The sequence below is a fragment of the Staurois parvus genome, unplaced genomic scaffold (assembly GCF_062004578.1).
Source record: "Staurois parvus isolate SC_StPar_1 unplaced genomic scaffold, SC_StPar_1.0 ptg000549l, whole genome shotgun sequence".
In the NCBI taxonomy this organism is placed as follows: Eukaryota; Metazoa; Chordata; class Amphibia; order Anura; family Ranidae; genus Staurois; species Staurois parvus.
In genome coordinates this window covers 5,051,097-5,072,679 of record NW_028318345.1, presented here as the reverse complement: position 1 = coordinate 5,072,679, position 21,583 = coordinate 5,051,097, and the positions used below count along the sequence as shown (strand labels likewise).

Genomic DNA, 21,583 nt, shown 5'->3' with positions numbered 1-21,583 from the left:
ATTCTGTGTCTGTCCCTGAGTAACAATTCTGTGTCTGTCCCTGAGTAACAATTCTGTGTCCCTCAGTAACAATTCTGTGTCCCTCAGTAACAATTCTGTGTCCCTCAGTAACAATTCTGTGTCTGTCCCTGAGTAACAATTCTGTGTCTGTCCCTGAGTAACAATTCTGTGTCTGTCCCTGAGTAACAATTCTGTGTCCCTCAGTAACAATTCTGTGTCCCTCAGTAACAATTCTGTGTCCCTCAGTAACAATTCTGTGTCTGTACCTGAGTAACAATTCTGTGTCCCTCAGTAACAATTCTGTGTCCCTCAGTAACAATTCTGTGTCCCTCAGTAACAATTCTGTGTCTGTCCCTGAGTAACAATTCTGTGTCTGTCCCTGAGTAACAATTCTGTGTCTGTCCCTGAGTAACAATTCTGTGTCCCTCAGTAACAATTCTGTGTCCCTCAGTAACAATTCTGTGTCTGTCCCTGAGTAACAATTCTGTGTCTGTCCCTGAGTAACAATTCTGTGTCTGTCCCTGAGTAACAATTCTGTGTCCCTCAGTAACAATTCTGTGTCCCTCAGTAACAATTCTGTGTCCCTCAGTAACAATTCTGTGTCTGTACCTGAGTAACAATTCTGTGTCCCTCAGTAACAATTCTGTGTCCCTCAGTAACAATTCTGTGGCTGTCCCTGAGTAACAATTCTGTGTCTGTCCCTGAGTAACAATTCTGTGTCTGTCCCTGAGTAACAATTCAGTGTCTGTCCCTAAGTAACAATTCTGTGTCTGTCCCTGAGTAACATTTCTGTGTCTGTCCCTGAGTAACACTTCTGTGTCCCTCAGTAACAATTCTGTGTCCCTCAGTAACAATTCTGTGTCTGTCCCTGAGTAACAATTCTGTGTCCCTCAGTAACAATTCTGTGTCCCTCAGTAACAATTCTGTGTCTGTCCCTCAGTAACAATTCTGTGTCCCTCAGTAACAATTCTGTGTCCCTCAGTAACAATTCTGTGTTCCTGAGTAACAATTCTGTGTCCCTCAGTAACAATTCTGTGTCCCTCAGTAACAATTCTGTGTCTGTCCCTGAGTAACAATTCTGTGTCTGTCCCTGAGTAACAATTCTGTGTCTGTCCCTCAGTAACAATTCTGTGTCCCTCAGTAACAATTCTGTGTCCCTCAGTAACAATTCTGTGTCTGTTCCTGAGTAACAATTCTGTGTCTGTCCCTGAGTAACAATTCTGTGTCTGTCCCTGAGTAACAATTCTGTGTCCCTCAGTAACAATTCTGTGTCCCTCAGTAACAATTCTGTGTCCCTCAGTAACAATTCTGTGTCTGTCCCTGAGTAACAATTCTGTGTCTGTCCCTGAGTAACAATTCTGTGTCTGTCCCTGAGTAACAATTCTGTGTCCCTCAGTAACAATTCTGTGTCCCTCAGTAACAATTCTGTGTCCCTCAGTAACAATTCTGTGTCTGTACCTGAGTAACAATTCTGTGTCCCTCAGTAACAATTCTGTGTCCCTCAGTAACAATTCTGTGTCCCTCAGTAACAATTCTGTGTCTGTCCCTGAGTAACAATTCTGTGTCTGTCCCTGAGTAACAATTCTGTGTCTGTCCCTGAGTAACAATTCTGTGTCCCTCAGTAACAATTCTGTGTCCCTCAGTAACAATTCTGTGTCTGTCCCTGAGTAACAATTCTGTGTCTGTCCCTGAGTAACAATTCTGTGTCTGTCCCTGAGTAACAATTCTGTGTCCCTCAGTAACAATTCTGTGTCCCTCAGTAACAATTCTGTGTCCCTCAGTAACAATTCTGTGTCTGTACCTGAGTAACAATTCTGTGTCCCTCAGTAACAATTCTGTGTCCCTCAGTAACAATTCTGTGGCTGTCCCTGAGTAACAATTCTGTGTCTGTCCCTGAGTAACAATTCTGTGTCTGTCCCTGAGTAACAATTCAGTGTCTGTCCCTAAGTAACAATTCTGTGTCTGTCCCTGAGTAACATTTCTGTGTCTGTCCCTGAGTAACACTTCTGTGTCCCTCAGTAACAATTCTGTGTCCCTCAGTAACAATTCTGTGTCTGTCCCTGAGTAACAATTCTGTGTCCCTCAGTAACAATTCTGTGTCCCTCAGTAACAATTCTGTGTCCCTCAGTAACAATTCTGTGTCTGTCCCTGAGTAACAATTCTGTGTCTGTCCCTGAGTAACAATTCTGTGTCCCTCAGTAACAATTCTGTGTCCCTGAGTAACAATTCTGTGTCCCTCAGTAACAATTCTGTGTCTGTCCCTGAGTAACAATTCTGTGTCCCTGAGTAACAATTCTGTGTCCCTCAGTAACAATTCTGTGTCTGTCCCTGAGTAACAATTCTGTGTCCCTCAGTAACAATTCTATGTCCCTCAGTAACAATTCTGTGTCTGTCCCTGAGTAACAATTCGGTGTCCCTGAGTAACAATTCTGTGTCCCTCAGTAACAATTCTGTGTCCCTCAGTAACAATTCTGTGTCTGTCCCTGAGTAACAATTCTGTGTCCCTCAGTAACAATTCTGTGTCCCTCAGTAACAATTCTGTGTCCCTCAGTAACAATTCTGTGTCTGTCCCTGAGTAACAATTCTGTGTCTGTCCCTGAGTAACAATTCTGTGTCCCTCAGTAACAATTCTGTGTCCCTGAGTAACAATTCTGTGTCCCTCAGTAACAATTCTGTGTCTGTCCCTGAGTAACAATTCTGTGTCCCTCAGTAACAATTCTGTGTCCCTGAGTAACAATTCTGTGTCCCTCAGTAACAATTCTGTGTCTGTCCCTGAGTAACAATTCTGTGTCCCTGAGTAACAATTCTGTGTCCCTCAGTAACAATTCTTTGTCCCTCAGTAACAATTCTGTGTCCCTCAGTAACAATTCTGTGTCTGTCCCTGAGTAACAATTCTGTGTCCCTGAGTAACAATTCTGTGTCCCTCAGTAACAATTCTGTGTCCCTGAGTGACAATTCTGTGTCCCTCAGTAACAATTCTGTGTCTGTCCCTGAGTAACAATTCTGTGTCCCTCAGTAACAATTCTGTGTCCCTCAGTAACAATTCTGTGTCTGTCCCTGAGTAACAATTCTGTGTCCCTGAGTAACAATTCTGTGTCCCTCAGTAACAATTCTGTGTCCCTCAGTAACAATTCTGTGTCCCTCAGTAACAATTCTGTGTCTGTCCCTGAGTAACAATTCTGTGTCCCTGAGTAACAATTCTGTGTCCCTCAGTAACAATTCTGTGTCCCTCAGTAACAATTCTGTGTCTGTCCCTGAGTAACAATTCTGTGTCTGTCCCTGAGTAACAATTCTGTGTCTGTCCCTGAGTAACAATTCTGTGTCTGTCCCTGAGTAACAATTCTGTGTCCCTCAGTAACAATTCTGTGTCCCTCAGTAACAATTCTGTGTTCCTGAGTAACAATTCTGTGTCCCTCAGTAACAATTCTGTGTCCCTCAGTAACAATTCTGTGTCTGTCCCTGAGTAACAATTCTGTGTCTGTCCCTCAGTAACAATTCTGTGTCCCTCAGTAACAATTCTGTGTCCCTCAGTAACAATTCTGTGTCTGTCCCTGAGTAACAATTCTGTGTCTGTCCCTGAGTAACAATTCTATGTCTGTCCCTGAGTAACAATTCTGTGTCCCTCAGTAACAATTCTGTGTCCCTCAGTAACAATTCTGTGTCCCTCAGTAACAATTCTGTGTCTGTCCCTGAGTAACAATTCTGTGTCTGTCCCTGAGTAACAATTCTGTGTCTGTCCCTGAGTAACAATTCTGTGTCCCTCAGTAACAATTCTGTGTCCCTCAGTAACAATTCTGTGTCCCTCAGTAACAATTCTGTGTCTGTACCTGAGTAACAATTCTGTGTCCCTCAGTAACAATTCTGTGTCCCTCAGTAACAATTCTGTGTCCCTCAGTAACAATTCTGTGTCTGTCCCTGAGTAACAATTCTGTGTCTGTCCCTGAGTAACAATTCTGTGTCTGTCCCTGAGTAACAATTCTGTGTCCCTCAGTAACAATTCTGTGTCCCTCAGTAACAATTCTGTGTCTGTCCCTGAGTAACAATTCTGTGTCTGTCCCTGAGTAACAATTCTGTGTCTGTCCCTGAGTAACAATTCTGTGTCCCTCAGTAACAATTCTGTGTCCCTCAGTAACAATTCTGTGTCCCTCAGTAACAATTCTGTGTCCCTCAGTAACAATTCTGTGTCTGTACCTGAGTAACAATTCTGTGTCCCTCAGTAACAATTCTGTGTCCCTCAGTAACAATTCTGTGGCTGTCCCTGAGTAACAATTCTGTGTCTGTCCCTGAGTAACAATTCTGTGTCTGTCCCTGAGTAACAATTCAGTGTCTGTCCCTAAGTAACAATTCTGTGTCTGTCCCTGAGTAACATTTCTGTGTCTGTCCCTGAGTAACACTTCTGTGTCCCTCAGTAACAATTCTGTGTCCCTCAGTAACAATTCTGTGTCTGTCCCTGAGTAACAATTCTGTGTCCCTCAGTAACAATTCTGTGTCCCTCAGTAACAATTCTGTGTCCCTCAGTAACAATTCTGTGTCTGTCCCTGAGTAACAATTCTGTGTCTGTCCCTGAGTAACAATTCTGTGTCCCTCAGTAACAATTCTGTGTCCCTGAGTAACAATTCTGTGTCCCTCAGTAACAATTCTGTGTCTGTCCCTGAGTAACAATTCTGTGTCCCTCAGTAACAATTCTGTGTCCCTGAGTAACAATTCTGTGTCCCTCAGTAACAATTCTGTGTCTGTCCCTGAGTAACAATTCTGTGTCCCTGAGTAACAATTCTGTGTCCCTCAGTAACAATTCTGTGTCCCTCAGTAACAATTCTGTGTCCCTCAGTAACAATTCTGTGTCTGTCCCTGAGTAACAATTCTGTGTCCCTGAGTAACAATTCTGTGTCCCTCAGTAACAATTCTGTGTCCCTGAGTGACAATTCTGTGTCCCTCAGTAACAATTCTGTGTCTGTCCCTGAGTAACAATTCTGTGTCCCTCAGTAACAATTCTGTGTCCCTCAGTAACAATTCTGTGTCTGTCCCTGAGTAACAATTCTGTGTCCCTGAGTAACAATTCTGTGTCCCTCAGTAACAATTCTGTGTCCCTCAGTAACAATTCTGTGTCCCTCAGTAACAATTCTGTGTCTGTCCCTGAGTAACAATTCTGTGTCCCTGAGTAACAATTCTGTGTCCCTCAGTAACAATTCTGTGTCCCTCAGTAACAATTCTGTGTCTGTCCCTGAGTAACAATTCTGTGTCTGTCCCTGAGTAACAATTCTGTGTCTGTCCCTGAGTAACAATTCTGTGTCCCTCAGTAACAATTCTGTGTCCCTCAGTAACAATTCTGTGTCTGTCCCTCAGTAACAATTCTGTGTCCCTCAGTAACAATTCTGTGTCCCTCAGTAACAATTCTGTGTTCCTGAGTAACAATTCTGTGTCCCTCAGTAACAATTCTGTGTCCCTCAGTAACAATTCTGTGTCTGTCCCTGAGTAACAATTCTGTGTCTGTCCCTGAGTAACAATTCTGTGTCTGTCCCTGAGTAACAATTCTGTGTCTGTCCCTCAGTAACAATTCTGTGTCCCTCAGTAACAATTCTGTGTCCCTCAGTAACAATTCTGTGTCTGTCCCTGAGTAACAATTCTGTGTCTGTCCCTGAGTAACAATTCTGTGTCTGTCCCTGAGTAACAATTCTGTGTCCCTCAGTAACAATTCTGTGTCCCTCAGTAACAATTCTGTGTCCCTCAGTAACAATTCTGTGTCTGTCCCTGAGTAACAATTCTGTGTCTGTCCCTGAGTAACAATTCTGTGTCTGTCCCCGAGTAACAATTCTGTGTCCCTCAGTAACAATTCTGTGTCCCTCAGTAACAATTCTGTGTCCCTCAGTAACAATTCTGTGTCGGTACCTGAGTAACAATTCTGTGTCCCTCAGTAACAATTCTGTGTCCCTCAGTAACAATTCTGTGTCCCTCAGTAACAATTCTGTGTCTGTCCCTGAGTAACAATTCTGTGTCTGTCCCTGAGTAACAATTCTGTGTCTGTCCCTGAGTAACAATTCTGTGTCCCTCAGTAACAATTCTGTGTCCCTCAGTAACAATTCTATGTCTGTCCCTGAGTAACAATTCTGTGTCTGTCCCTGAGTAACAATTCTGTGTCTGTCCCTGAGTAACAATTCTGTGTCCCTCAGTAACAATTCTGTGTCCCTCAGTAACAATTCTGTGTCCCTCAGTAACAATTCTGTGTCTGTACCTGAGTAACAATTCTGTGTCCCTCAGTAACAATTCTGTGTCCCTCAGTAACAATTCTGTGTCTGTCCCTGAGTAACAATTCTGTGTCTGTCCCTGAGTAACAATTCTGTGTCTGTCCCTGAGTAACAATTCAGTGTCTGTCCCTAAGTAACAATTCTGTGTCTGTCCCTGAGTAACATTTCTGTGTCTGTCCCTGAGTAACAATTCTGTGTCCCTCAGTAACAATTCTGTGTCCCTCAGTAACAATTCTGTGTCTGTCCCTGATTAACGATTCTGTGTCCCTAAGTAACGTTTCTGTGGCCCTAAGTAATGGTTCTGTGGCCCTAAGTAACGATTCTGTGTCCCTCAGTAACAATTCTGTGTCCCTCAGTAACAATTCTGTGTCTGTTCCTGAGTAACAATTCTGTGTCTGTCCCTGAGTAACAATTCTGTGTCTGTCCCTGAGTAACAATTCTGTGTCCCTCAGTAACAATTCTGTGTCCCTCAGTAACAATTCTGTGTCCCTCAGTAACAATTCTGTGTCTGTCCCTGAGTAACAATTCTGTGTCTGTCCCTGAGTAACAATTCTGTGTCTGTCCCTGAGTAACAATTCTGTGTCCCTCAGTAACAATTCTGTGTCCCTCAGTAACAATTCTGTGTCCCTCAGTAACAATTCTGTGTCTGTACCTGAGTAACAATTCTGTGTCCCTCAGTAACAATTCTGTGTCCCTCAGTAACAATTCTGTGTCCCTCAGTAACAATTCTGTGTCTGTCCCTGAGTAACAATTCTGTGTCTGTCCCTGAGTAACAATTCTGTGTCTGTCCCTGAGTAACAATTCTGTGTCCCTGAGTAACAATTCTGTGTCCCTCAGTAACAATTCTGTGTCTGTCCCTGAGTAACAATTCTGTGTCTGTCCCTGAGTAACAATTCTGTGTCTGTCCCTGAGTAACAATTCTGTGTCCCTCAGTAACAATTCTGTGTCCCTCAGTAACAATTCTGTGTCCCTCAGTAACAATTCTGTGTCTGTACCTGAGTAACAATTCTGTGTCCCTCAGTAACAATTCTGTGTCCCTCAGTAACAATTCTGTGGCTGTCCCTGAGTAACAATTCTGTGTCTGTCCCTGAGTAACAATTCTGTGTCTGTCCCTGAGTAACAATTCAGTGTCTGTCCCTAAGTAACAATTCTGTGTCTGTCCCTGAGTAACATTTCTGTGTCTGTCCCTGAGTAACACTTCTGTGTCCCTCAGTAACAATTCTGTGTCCCTCAGTAACAATTCTGTGTCTGTCCCTGAGTAACAATTCTGTGTCCCTCAGTAACAATTCTGTGTCCCTCAGTAACAATTCTGTGTCCCTCAGTAACAATTCTGTGTCTGTCCCTGAGTAACAATTCTGTGTCTGTCCCTGAGTAACAATTCTGTGTCCCTCAGTAACAATTCTGTGTCCCTGAGTAACAATTCTGTGTCCCTCAGTAACAATTCTGTGTCTGTCCCTGAGTAACAATTCTGTGTCCCTGAGTAACAATTCTGTGTCCCTCAGTAACAATTCTGTGTCTGTCCCTGAGTAACAATTCTGTGTCCCTCAGTAACAATTCTGTGTCCCTCAGTAACAATTCTGTGTCTGTCCCTGAGTAACAATTCGGTGTCCCTGAGTAACAATTCTGTGTCCCTCAGTAACAATTCTGTGTCCCTCAGTAACAATTCTGTGTCTGTCCCTGAGTAACAATTCTGTGTCCCTCAGTAACAATTCTGTGTCCCTCAGTAACAATTCTGTGTCCCTCAGTAACAATTCTGTGTCTGTCCCTGAGTAACAATTCTGTGTCTGTCCCTGAGTAACAATTCTGTGTCCCTCAGTAACAATTCTGTGTCCCTGAGTAACAATTCTGTGTCCCTCAGTAACAATTCTGTGTCTGTCCCTGAGTAACAATTCTGTGTCCCTCAGTAACAATTCTGTGTCCCTGAGTAACAATTCTGTGTCCCTCAGTAACAATTCTGTGTCTGTCCCTGAGTAACAATTCTGTGTCCCTGAGTAACAATTCTGTGTCCCTCAGTAACAATTCTTTGTCCCTCAGTAACAATTCTGTGTCCCTCAGTAACAATTCTGTGTCTGTCCCTGAGTAACAATTCTGTGTCCCTGAGTAACAATTCTGTGTCCCTCAGTAACAATTCTGTGTCCCTGAGTGACAATTCTGTGTCCCTCAGTAACGATTCTGTGTCTGTCCCTGAGTAACAATTCTGTGTCCCTCAGTAACAATTCTGTGTCCCTCAGTAACAATTCTGTGTCTGTCCCTGAGTAACAATTCTGTGTCCCTGAGTAACAATTCTGTGTCCCTCAGTAACAATTCTGTGTCCCTCAGTAACAATTCTGTGTCCCTCAGTAACAATTCTGTGTCTGTCCCTGAGTAACAATTCTGTGTCCCTGAGTAACAATTCTGTGTCCCTCAGTAACAATTCTGTGTCCCTCAGTAACAATTCTGTGTCTGTCCCTGAGTAACAATTCTGTGTCTGTCCCTAAGTAACAATTCTGTGTCTGTCCCTGAGTAACAATTCTGTGTCCCTCAGTAACAATTCTGTGTCCCTCAGTAACAATTCTGTGTCTGTCCCTCAGTAACAATTCTGTGTCCCTCAGTAACAATTCTGTGTCCCTCAGTAACAATTCTGTGTTCCTGAGTAACAATTCTGTGTCCCTCAGTAACAATTCTGTGTCCCTCAGTAACAATTCTGTGTCTGTCCCTGAGTAACAATTCTGTGTCTGTCCCTGAGTAACAATTCTGTGTCTGTCCCTCAGTAACAATTCTGTGTCCCTCAGTAACAATTCTGTGTCCCTCAGTAACAATTCTGTGTCTGTCCCTGAGTAACAATTCTGTGTCCCTCAGTAACAATTCTGTGTCCCTCAGTAACAATTCTGTGTCTGTCCCTGAGTAACAATTCTGTGTCCCTGAGTAACAATTCTGTGTCCCTCAGTAACAATTCTGTGTCCCTCAGTAACAATTCTGTGTCCCTCAGTAACAATTCTGTGTCTGTCCCTGAGTAACAATTCTGTGTCCCTGAGTAACAATTCTGTGTCCCTCAGTAACAATTCTGTGTCCCTCAGTAACAATTCTGTGTCTGTCCCTGAGTAACAATTCTGTGTCTGTCCCTAAGTAACAATTCTGTGTCTGTCCCTGAGTAACAATTCTGTGTCCCTCAGTAACAATTCTGTGTCCCTCAGTAACAATTCTGTGTCTGTCCCTCAGTAACAATTCTGTGTCCCTCAGTAACAATTCTGTGTCCCTCAGTAACAATTCTGTGTTCCTGAGTAACAATTCTGTGTCCCTCAGTAACAATTCTGTGTCCCTCAGTAACAATTCTGTGTCTGTCCCTGAGTAACAATTCTGTGTCTGTCCCTGAGTAACAATTCTGTGTCTGTCCCTCAGTAACAATTCTGTGTCCCTCAGTAACAATTCTGTGTCCCTCAGTAACAATTCTGTGTCTGTTCCTGAGTAACAATTCTGTGTCTGTCCCTGAGTAACAATTCTGTGTCTGTCCCTGAGTAACAATTCTGTGTCCCTCAGTAACAATTCTGTGTCCCTCAGTAACAATTCTGTGTCCCTCAGTAACAATTCTGTGTCTGTCCCTGAGTAACAATTCTGTGTCTGTCCCTGAGTAACAATTCTGTGTCTGTCCCTGAGTAACAATTCTGTGTCCCTCAGTAACAATTCTGTGTCCCTCAGTAACAATTCTGTGTCCCTCAGTAACAATTCTGTGTCTGTACCTGAGTAACAATTCTGTGTCCCTCAGTAACAATTCTGTGTCCCTCAGTAACAATTCTGTGTCCCTCAGTAACAATTCTGTGTCTGTCCCTGAGTAACAATTCTGTGTCTGTCCCTGAGTAACAATTCTGTGTCTGTCCCTGAGTAACAATTCTGTGTCCCTCAGTAACAATTCTGTGTCCCTCAGTAACAATTCTGTGTCTGTCCCTGAGTAACAATTCTGTGTCTGTCCCTGAGTAACAATTCTGTGTCTGTCCCTGAGTAACAATTCTGTGTCCCTCAGTAACAATTCTGTGTCCCTCAGTAACAATTCTGTGTCCCTCAGTAACAATTCTGTGTCTGTACCTGAGTAACAATTCTGTGTCCCTCAGTAACAATTCTGTGTCCCTCAGTAACAATTCTGTGGCTGTCCCTGAGTAACAATTCTGTGTCTGTCCCTGAGTAACAATTCTGTGTCTGTCCCTGAGTAACAATTCAGTGTCTGTCCCTAAGTAACAATTCTGTGTCTGTCCCTGAGTAACATTTCTGTGTCTGTCCCTGAGTAACACTTCTGTGTCCCTCAGTAACAATTCTGTGTCCCTCAGTAACAATTCTGTGTCTGTCCCTGAGTAACAATTCTGTGTCCCTCAGTAACAATTCTGTGTCCCTCAGTAACAATTCTGTGTCCCTCAGTAACAATTCTGTGTCTGTCCCTGAGTAACAATTCTGTGTCCCTCAGTAACAATTCTGTGTCCCTGAGTAACAATTCTGTGTCCCTCAGTAACAATTCTGTGTCTGTCCCTGAGTAACAATTCTGTGTCCCTCAGTAACAATTCTGTGTCCCTGAGTAACAATTCTGTGTCCCTCAGTAACAATTCTGTGTCTGTCCCTGAGTAACAATTCTGTGTCCCTGAGTAACAATTCTGTGTCCCTCAGTAACAATTCTTTGTCCCTCAGTAACAATTCTGTGTCCCTCAGTAACAATTCTGTGTCTGTCCCTGAGTAACAATTCTGTGTCCCTGAGTAACAATTCTGTGTCCCTCAGTAACAATTCTGTGTCCCTGAGTGACAATTCTGTGTCCCTCAGTAACAATTCTGTGTCTGTCCCTGAGTAACAATTCTGTGTCCCTCAGTAACAATTCTGTGTCCCTCAGTAACAATTCTGTGTCTGTCCCTGAGTAACAATTCTGTGTCCCTGAGTAACAATTCTGTGTCCCTCAGTAACAATTCTGTGTCCCTCAGTAACAATTCTGTGCCCCTCAGTAACAATTCTGTGTCTGTCCCTGAGTAACAATTCTGTGTCCCTGAGTAACAATTCTGTGTCCCTCAGTAACAATTCTGTGTCCCTCAGTAACAATTCTGTGTCTGTCCCTGAGTAACAATTCTGTGTCTGTCCCTGAGTAACAATTCTGTGTCTGTCCCTGAGTAACAATTCTGTGTCTGTCCCTGAGTAACAATTCTGTGTCCCTCAGTAACAATTCTGTGTCTGTCCCTCAGTAACAATTCTGTGTCCCTCAGTAACAATTCTGTGTCCCTCAGTAACAATTCTGTGTTCCTGAGTAACAATTCTGTGTCCCTCAGTAACAATTCTGTGTCCCTCAGTAACAATTCTGTGTCTGTCCCTGAGTAACAATTCTGTGTCTGTCCCTGAGTAACAATTCTGTGTCTGTCCCTGAGTAACAATTCTGTGTCTGTCCCTCAGTAACAATTCTGTGTCCCTCAGTAACAATTCTGTGTCCCTCAGTAACAATTCTGTGTCTGTCCCTGAGTAACAATTCTGTGTCTGTCCCTGAGTAACAATTCTGTGTCTGTCCCTGAGTAACAATTCTGTGTCCCTCAGTAACAATTCTGTGTCCCTCAGTAACAATTCTGTGTCCCTCAGTAACAATTCTGTGTCTGTCCCTGAGTAACAATTCTGTGTCTGTCCCTGAGTAACAATTCTGTGTCTGTCCCCGAGTAACAATTCTGTGTCTGTCCCCGAGTAACAATTCTGTGTCCCTCAGTAACAATTCTGTGTCCCTCAGTAACAATTCTGTGTCCCTCAGTAACAATTCTGTGTCGGTACCTGAGTAACAATTCTGTGTCCCTCAGTAACAATTCTGTGTCCCTCAGTAACAATTCTGTGTCCCTCAGTAACAATTCTGTGTCTGTCCCTGAGTAACAATTCTGTGTCCCTCAGTAACAATTCTGTGTCCCTCAGTAACAATTCTGTGTCCCTCAGTAACAATTCTGTGTCTGTCCCTGAGTAACAATTCTGTGTCTGTCCCTGAGTAACAATTCTGTGTCCCTCAGTAACAATTCTGTGTCCCTGAGTAACAATTCTGTGTCCCTCAGTAACAATTCTGTGTCTGTCCCTGAGTAACAATTCTGTGTCCCTGAGTAACAATTCTGTGTCCCTCAGTAACAATTCTGTGTCTGTCCCTGAGTAACAATTCTGTGTCCCTCAGTAACAATTCTGTGTCCCTCAGTAACAATTCTGTGTCTGTCCCTGAGTAACAATTCGGTGTCCCTGAGTAACAATTCTGTGTCCCTCAGTAACAATTCTGTGTCCCTCAGTAACAATTCTGTGTCTGTCCCTGAGTAACAATTCTGTGTCCCTCAGTAACAATTCTGTGTCCCTCAGTAACAATTCTGTGTCCCTCAGTAACAATTCTGTGTCTGTCCCTGAGTAACAATTCTGTGTCTGTCCCTGAGTAACAATTCTGTGTCCCTCAGTAACAATTCTGTGTCCCTGAGTAACAATTCTGTGTCCCTCAGTAACAATTCTGTGTCTGTCCCTGAGTAACAATTCTGTGTCCCTCAGTAACAATTCTGTGTCCCTGAGTAACAATTCTGTGTCCCTCAGTAACAATTCTGTGTCTGTCCCTGAGTAACAATTCTGTGTCCCTGAGTAACAATTCTGTGTCCCTCAGTAACAATTCTTTGTCCCTCAGTAACAATTCTGTGTCCCTCAGTAACAATTCTGTGTCTGTCCCTGAGTAACAATTCTGTGTCCCTGAGTAACAATTCTGTGTCCCTCAGTAACAATTCTGTGTCCCTGAGTGACAATTCTGTGTCCCTCAGTAACGATTCTGTGTCTGTCCCTGAGTAACAATTCTGTGTCCCTCAGTAACAATTCTGTGTCCCTCAGTAACAATTCTGTGTCTGTCCCTGAGTAACAATTCTGTGTCCCTGAGTAACAATTCTGTGTCCCTCAGTAACAATTTTGTGTCCCTCAGTAACAATTCTGTGTCCCTCAGTAACAATTCTGTGTCTGTCCCTGAGTAACAATTCTGTGTCCCTGAGTAACAATTCTGTGTCCCTCAGTAACAATTCTGTGTCCCTCAGTAACAATTCTGTGTCTGTCCCTGAGTAACAATTCTGTGTCTGTCCCTAAGTAACAATTCTGTGTCTGTCCCTGAGTAACAATTCTGTGTCCCTCAGTAACAATTCTGTGTCCCTCAGTAACAATTCTGTGTCTGTCCCTCAGTAACAATTCTGTGTCCCTCAGTAACAATTCTGTGTCCCTCAGTAACAATTCTGTGTTCCTGAGTAACAATTCTGTGTCCCTCAGTAACAATTCTGTGTCCCTCAGTAACAATTCTGTGTCTGTCCCTGAGTAACAATTCTGTGTCTGTCCCTGAGTAACAATTCTGTGTCTGTCCCTCAGTAACAATTCTGTGTCCCTCAGTAACAATTCTGTGTCCCTCAGTAACAATTCTGTGTCTGTTCCTGAGTAACAATTCTGTGTCTGTCCCTGAGTAACAATTCTGTGTCTGTCCCTGAGTAACAATTCTGTGTCCCTCAGTAACAATTCTGTGTCCCTCAGTAACAATTCTGTGTCCCTCAGTAACAATTCTGTGTCTGTCCCTGAGTAACAATTCTGTGTCTGTCCCTGAGTAACAATTCTGTGTCTGTCCCTGAGTAACAATTCTGTGTCCCTCAGTAACAATTCTGTGTCCCTCAGTAACAATTCTGTGTCTGTCCCTGAGTAACAATTCTGTGTCTGTCCCTGAGTAACAATTCTGTGTCTGTCCCTGAGTAACAATTCTGTGTCCCTCAGTAACAATTCTGTGTCCCTCAGTAACAATTCTGTGTCTGTACCTGAGTAACAATTCTGTGTCCCTCAGTAACAATTCTGTGTCCCTCAGTAACAATTCTGTGTCTGTCCCTGAGTAACAATTCTGTGTCTGTCCCTGAGTAACAATTCTGTGTCCCTCAGTAACAATTCTGTGTCCCTCAGTAACAATTCTGTGTCCCTCAGTAACAATTCTGTGTCTGTACCTGAGTAACAATTCTGTGTCCCTCAGTAACAATTCTGTGTCCCTCAGTAACAATTCTGTGTCCCTCAGTAACAATTCTGTGTCTGTCCCTGAGTAACAATTCTGTGTCTGTCCCTGAGTAACAATTCTGTGTCTGTCCCTGAGTAACAATTCTGTGTCCCTCAGTAACAATTCTGTGTCCCTCAGTAACAATTCTGTGTCTGTCCCTGAGTAACAATTCTGTGTCTGTCCCTGAGTAACAATTCTGTGTCTGTCCCTGAGTAACAATTCTGTGTCCCTCAGTAACAATTCTGTGTCCCTCAGTAACAATTCTGTGTCCCTCAGTAACAATTCTGTGTCTGTACCTGAGTAACAATTCTGTGTCCCTCAGTAACAATTCTGTGTCCCTCAGTAACAATTCTGTGGCTGTCCCTGAGTAACAATTCTGTGTCTGTCCCTGAGTAACAATTCTGTGTCTGTCCCTGAGTAACAATTCAGTGTCTGTCCCTAAGTAACAATTCTGTGTCTGTCCCTGAGTAACATTTCTGTGTCTGTCCCTGAGTAACACTTCTGTGTCCCTCAGTAACAATTCTGTGTCCCTCAGTAACAATTCTGTGTCTGTCCCTGAGTAACAATTCTGTGTCCCTCAGTAACAATTCTGTGTCCCTCAGTAACAATTCTGTGTCCCTCAGTAACAATTCTGTGTCTGTCCCTGAGTAACAATTCTGTGTCCCTCAGTAACAATTCTGTGTCCCTGAGTAACAATTCTGTGTCCCTCAGTAACAATTCTGTGTCTGTCCCTGAGTAACAATTCTGTGTCCCTCAGTAACAATTCTGTGTCCCTGAGTAACAATTCTGTGTCCCTCAGTAACAATTCTGTGTCTGTCCCTGAGTAACAATTCTGTGTCCCTGAGTAACAATTCTGTGTCCCTCAGTAACAATTCTTTGTCCCTCAGTAACAATTCTGTGTCCCTCAGTAACAATTCTGTGTCTGTCCCTGAGTAACAATTCTGTGTCCCTGAGTAACAATTCTGTGTCCCTCAGTAACAATTCTGTGTCCCTGAGTGACAATTCTGTGTCCCTCAGTAACAATTCTGTGTCTGTCCCTGAGTAACAATTCTGTGTCCCTCAGTAACAATTCTGTGTCCCTCAGTAACAATTCTGTGTCTGTCCCTGAGTAACAATTCTGTGTCCCTGAGTAACAATTCTGTGTCCCTCAGTAACAATTCTGTGTCCCTCAGTAACAATTCTGTGCCCCTCAGTAACAATTCTGTGTCTGTCCCTGAGTAACAATTCTGTGTCCCTGAGTAACAATTCTGTGTCCCTCAGTAACAATTCTGTGTCCCTCAGTAACAATTCTGTGTCTGTCCCTGAGTAACAATTCTGTGTCTGTCCCTGAGTAACAATTCTGTGTCTGTCCCTGAGTAACAATTCTGTGTCTGTCCCTGAGTAACAATTCTGTGTCCCTCAGTAACAATTCTGTGTCCCTCAGTAACAATTCTGTGTCTGTCCCTCAGTAACAATTCTGTGTCCCTCAGTAACAATTCTGTGTCCCTCAGTAACAATTCTGTGTTCCTGAGTAACAATTCTGTGTCCCTCAGTAACAATTCTGTGTCCCTCAGTAACAATTCTGTGTCTGTCCCTGAGTAACAATTCTGTGTCTGTCCCTGAGTAACAATTCTGTGTCTGTCCCTCAGTAACAATTCTGTGTCCCTCAGTAACAATTCTGTGTCCCTCAGTAACAATTCTGTGTCTGTCCCTGAGTAACAATTCTGTGTCTGTCCCTGAGTAACAATTCTGTGTCTGTCCCTGAGTAACAATTCTGTGTCCCTCAGTAACAATTCTGTGTCCCTCAGTAACAATTCTGTGTCCCTCAGTAACAATTCTGTGTCTGTCCCTGAGTAACAATTCTGTGTCTGTCCCTGAGTAACAATTCTGTGTCTGTCCCCGAGTAACAATTCTGTGTCCCTCAGTAACAATTCTGTGTCCCTCAGTAACAATTCTGTGTCCCTCAGTAACAATTCTGTGTCGGTACCTGAGTAACAATTCTGTGTCCCTCAGTAACAATTCTGTGTCCCTCAGTAACAATTCTGTGTCCCTCAGTAACAATTCTGTGTCTGTCCCTGAGTAACAATTCTGTGTCTGTCCCTGAGTAACAATTCTGTGTCTGTCCCTGAGTAACAATTCTGTGTCCCTCAGTAACAATTCTGTGTCCCTCAGTAACAATTCTGTGTCTGTCCCTGAGTAACAATTCTGTGTCTGTCCCTGAGTAACAATTCTGTGTCTGTCCCTGAGTAACAATTCTGTGTCCCTCAGTAACAATTCTGTGTCCCTCAGTAACAATTCTGTGTCCCTCAGTAACAATTCTGTGTCTGTACCTGAGTAACAATTCTGTGTCCCTCAGTAACAATTCTGTGTCCCTCAGTAACAATTCTGTGTCTGTCCCTGAGTAACAATTCTGTGTCTGTCCCTGAGTAACAATTCTGTGTCTGTCCCTGAGTAACAATTCAGTGTCTGTCCCTAAGTAACAATTCTGTGTCTGTCCCTGAGTAACATTTCTGTGTCTGTCCCTGAGTAACAATTCTGTGTCCCTCAGTAACAATTCTGTGTCCCTCAGTAACAATTCTGTGTCTGTCCCTGAGTAACGATTCTGTGTCCCTAAGTAACGTTTCTGTGGCCCTAAGTAATGGTTCTGTGGCCCTAAGTAACGATTCTGTGGCCCTAAGTAACGTTTCTGTGGCCCTAAGTAACGTTTCTGTGGCCCTAAGTAACGATTCTGTGGCCCTAAGTAACGTTTCTGTGGCCCTAAGTAACGTTTCTGTGGCCCTAAGTAACGATTCTGTGGCCCTAAGTAACGTTTCTGTGGCCCTAAGTAACGTTTCTGTGGCCCTAAGTAACGTTTCTGTGTCCCTAAGTAACGTTTCTGTGTCCCTAAGTAACTATTCTGTGGCCCTAAGTAACGTTTCTGTGGCCCTAAGTAACGTTTCTGTGTCCCTAAGTAACGTTTCTCTGGCCCTAAGTAACGTTTCTGTGTCCCTAAGTAACGTTTCTGTGGCCCTAAGTAACGATTCTGTGTCCCTAAGTAACGTTTCTGGGGCCCTAAGTAACGTTTCTGTGTCCCTAAGTAACGTTTCTGTGTCCCTAAGTAACTATTCTGTGGCCCTAAGTAACGTTTCTGTGGCCCTAAGTAACATTTCTGTGTCCCTAAGTAACGTTTCTCTGGCCCTAAGTAACGTTTCTGTGTCCCTAAGTAACGTTTCTGTGGCCCTAAGTAACGTTTCTGTGGCCCTAAGTAACGATTCTGTGTCCCTAAGTAACGTTTCTGTGGCCCTAAGTAACGTTTCTGTGGCCCTAAGTAACGTTTCTGTGTCCCTAAGTAACGTTTCTCTGGCCCTAAGTAACGTTTCTCTGGCCCTAAGTAACGTTTCTCTGTCCCTAACTCTGTCCCTAATACAGCCAGGTCTGCCTCTCTTGAATGACTGGAGGCAAATGGAGAATTCTAAAATGGCCGCCATTTATAGCTCGACCATTACACAGTGCTGGCTGGCTGGCTGCTGATTGGCTAATGCGATCACATGTCATGAATGAATGCATTATGGGTCAGCGCGCCTTGTCTGCGCGCCTTCCCAGACATCCCCGCTCCGTCGCCGCACATGTCGCCTCCATTTTAGGAAAAATTTTGATTCGCGCATCCGAAGTCTGCTAATTTTCGGATTCGTCGCGAATCAAAATTTTCCTAATATTCTAAACGAATTCCACTTCGCCGAGTTCGATTCGCTCATCTCTAGTTATTATTCACAGGGGTTGATTTACCAAAGGAGTTTAGAATTTAAAAGCTGTGTTCACTTTGGATACCTAATCATGTGCAGAGGAATTTCAAAAAAGGGTTTTGTATACATGAATGGATGATGCAAATGAATACAACTTTTCTTACCTAGATAAAAAAAAATGTATCTTCCTTTAGTAACTCAACATGATAGTATTTTAGTAAAATGTTTATACATACCAATAGCTACCAAGCACTTCTCAATATCCCCCTTTAGCTCCAGATCCAAAGCCTTATTGAGATCATGTTTGCTGTAAGTGGAATACTTTTCAAACACTGCATAAGGAAATGAAAAAAAGAAACATTTTGTTACTTGTCCACGACATGCAGGTACATTTTCTTGGTACTTTTAGGCTCATTTAACAACAATTGTTGAAAAAATGTAATATTCTCTCTTCTCTTTGCTGGGAGATAGGTTCAGCCATCCACCCTCAGTGTCCACCCCTACTCCCCCCCCAGCCCCTTCCAGTACCCCTCAGCCAAACTCAGCCCTTGAGCTCAAGTCTGCCATCATAAAGTCTTTTATATTTTTACCCTCACTGGGACACAGGGATAGTCTTTGCCCTAACAAAGACCAATGACATTGTTGGATAAAATAACATTTTAACAATTAGATCCTCGCTGTCTCAATAATGGATTACCTTTTTTTAAGTGTGGAAAGCTTCGACCGCAGAAGATGGCAATGAATACAGGAACATCTGCTTTCTTGTGCTTTTCTCCAGCTTCAAACAAAGCCTGATAAAAAATGTAAATGTCAGCTAGCCCAATCAAGAGACTGCATAAAACACAAACCTGTAAAAAATGCTGTAACTCACAATAAATAGGAAAAACTCTATTATAAATTGTACCTTTGCATCTTGGTCAGCAAGACTTTCATCAACATAACATTCTTCATTACGGGTTCCCTGCAATCAGGTTTTTAAAATATTATATATTTTTTAGAAATATGTTTTTTAATCAATTTCAAATATATATTGTAATTTCACAAAGAGGTTGATCTGTTACTTAGTAAACTGTACCTGTGTTCCCCCAATCATGTGCAGATTAAATAATTAAACAATAATTTGTTTTTCACAATATTGGATAAAAAGTGACATTTTCCACCATTTATGCACATTCTCAGCACCTTTAGTAAATCAGCTTCGATATCTCAAAAATAACTGTACCTTTAAAAGTGCAAGTAAGGCCTTCTGAAAATCTCCAGATGTGTCATCTATGATATCCTTTTCAATATCAGTTTTGAATTCTGGGGCAGATAACATTAATATTATGAATTTCTTATAGTGATAATAGTCACCATGTAACTTAAGCATATGTTCTTATCAAATATCAATAGAGAGTTTTGCAAAAACAACTTTATTAATGTTGACTGCCTTAGCAAATATATGTTCAGTAATTATTGTTTTGTATTTTGAATAAGATACAGTCTGATGCTTCCCTTTTTGGATAGGGATGGGTCTCTGGTTCAAACCAAACCTACAGTTGACTTCACTTTTGGTTATGCACTTTTGGTTATTGAATGGCCAAACTAATGAGGTGTTTGCCCAAATGCCAATTTAAATTTGGGTTTGGACATATTTATTAAGGAAGTATACATCAAAAAATAAAATCATTTAGCAACTAACAATTAAACCATCACAAAAAGCTTATTTTTGACCTTATATGCACCTCCTCTGTTTACTGCATGTAGGACGATTTTTTTGCTCACTGTTTTTTACATCATGTGTAAAAAAAATCACTTCCCCAGAGTAGTGCAATGTTACAATGGTGACATTATATTGCTCTGGTCACAGTGTGTTAAAAAAAATTGTAACAAAAAAAAATTTAAATTGAAAACAAAATTATTATTATTATTATTTTTTATACTCTCACCAGTCAGTGTCCCTGATCACCGTGACACCAGTTATATGATGACACACACTGTACTGCACTGTTGACAGTATTTAAAAGAAAAAACTGTGAAAATGTTTTTTAATTTCATTTCCAAAAAATATGACAAAAAATTACAACTTCCAAAAATTTGCCATGCCTCTTACTAAATACATTGGACTGTCTACTTTCTAAAAATGGCTCATTTGGGGATATCTGTACAATCTTGACATTTTTGGTCCTCAAGAAATGAAATAGTACATCAGGATTGATCAATCTTCAGATATATACCATAGTTTGTGGATTAAACATACAGATAAATAACAGACACGTATTTGGGTTATTTTCACCAAAGAAATGTAGCAAAATATATTTTGGCCTGAATTTGATAAGAACAATTATTTATTTGCAAAATTGTATAATAGAAACTAAGAATTTTTTTTTCTAAATTTTCGTTCTTTTTTTATTTATTTTGCAAAAAAATTAAAAGCCCAGTGGTGATTAAATAACCACCAAATGAAATCTCTATTTGTGTGAAAAAAATATAAACATTTAGTTTGGGTACAGTGTTGCATGACCGCGCACTGAAGGCTGAAAATTGACCTGGGCAGTAAGGGGGTAAAAGTGCCTAGTGTTGTAGTGGTTAAGGCAGTCATCAGGCTAACTCTCTGAATTTCTACCATATCATCATAGGGGAAGAGAATACTGGTAAAAAAAAAAAAATAAATTTGCCCAGTAGGGTTAGTGTGGCCAATGCCAGTCTTTGCTACTCCACTGAGTAGAAAATCTATCACAATCCAAACTAAGATCACTGCCAAGATACATCTTGTATAACCTCTACCTACATACGGTGGTTTATAGACTTCCATGGATTATCTAACAATGCTCTCATGAAAATATGCACATTTTGCCCTTACCTACCATCACCATGGCATGCTAGCTGCCACAAGTAGTTGATATTAAGTTGTCTCACCTATGGTACAGGTATTTTAGAGCCAAAGATCTCCCTTTTGCATAAAGGTAAGCTACATTTGGTGAAGTCATTTTTTTACATTTTTTAATATATTTTAGTGCCCAGTCATACTGGTGTTAATTGTCATGTAATTTGATAGTTTTGAATCACATGACAAGTCGCACTGTATTGTCGGCAATTGAAAAAGTCATATTGGTGTGATTCGAACTTGATTGGAATCGCACCGATTTTGAAAGTAGTACATGCACTACTTTTTGCAAGTTCAGGTGAAACTTGCATAGACATCTATGCACAGATGTCTTGCTAATCGTACCTGAAGTCGCGCTGACATTCTACTTTGAAATCGCATGACTTCAGGTGGCGTCGTACGATTTTAAAGTCAGATTGGTGTGACCAAGGTCTTAAGATTTTGGGACTGCTATTTGTATTTTTTATAAGTATTGTTGTTATTACTATAATCAATATGAAAACATTCACAAGAGATATAACATCAATGAAATATAATTGATTTCATTTGCCTATTGACCTTCATTGTATGCTTTCTTGGCTTGCTTTATTTGCTGGTTACTTCTTGTTACACAGATTTCAATCAGTGTGTCCTCATCTGTTCCAAGACCCTGTGAAAAAAACATCTTTTTCAGGAACAAACCTACATTTGCATAGTAGTTTTTCTTATATTTTATAATGTACGTGTGAACCATAACATAAATGTTTCCTCAAAGGGTGATGAACATCGTAG

The 21,583-nt window shown here is 41.8% G+C and overlaps 1 protein-coding gene across 1 annotated transcript in view; it reads right to left on the bottom strand.

Annotated features, from left to right (window-relative positions):
- Positions 1–21,583, bottom strand: part of LOC149451081 (annexin A1-like) — a 71,258-nt gene that overhangs the window by 29,314 nt on the left and 20,361 nt on the right. The window contains exons 7-11 of the mRNA XM_089691075.1: positions 21,371–21,461; positions 19,169–19,248; positions 18,851–18,907; positions 18,644–18,737; positions 18,183–18,278 (exon numbers count right to left, since the gene is read on the bottom strand). Coding sequence (XP_089547201.1) covers positions 18,183–18,278; positions 18,644–18,737; positions 18,851–18,907; positions 19,169–19,248; positions 21,371–21,461 — 418 coding nt within the window. The remainder of the gene's footprint in view (positions 1–18,182; positions 18,279–18,643; positions 18,738–18,850; positions 18,908–19,168; positions 19,249–21,370; positions 21,462–21,583) is intronic.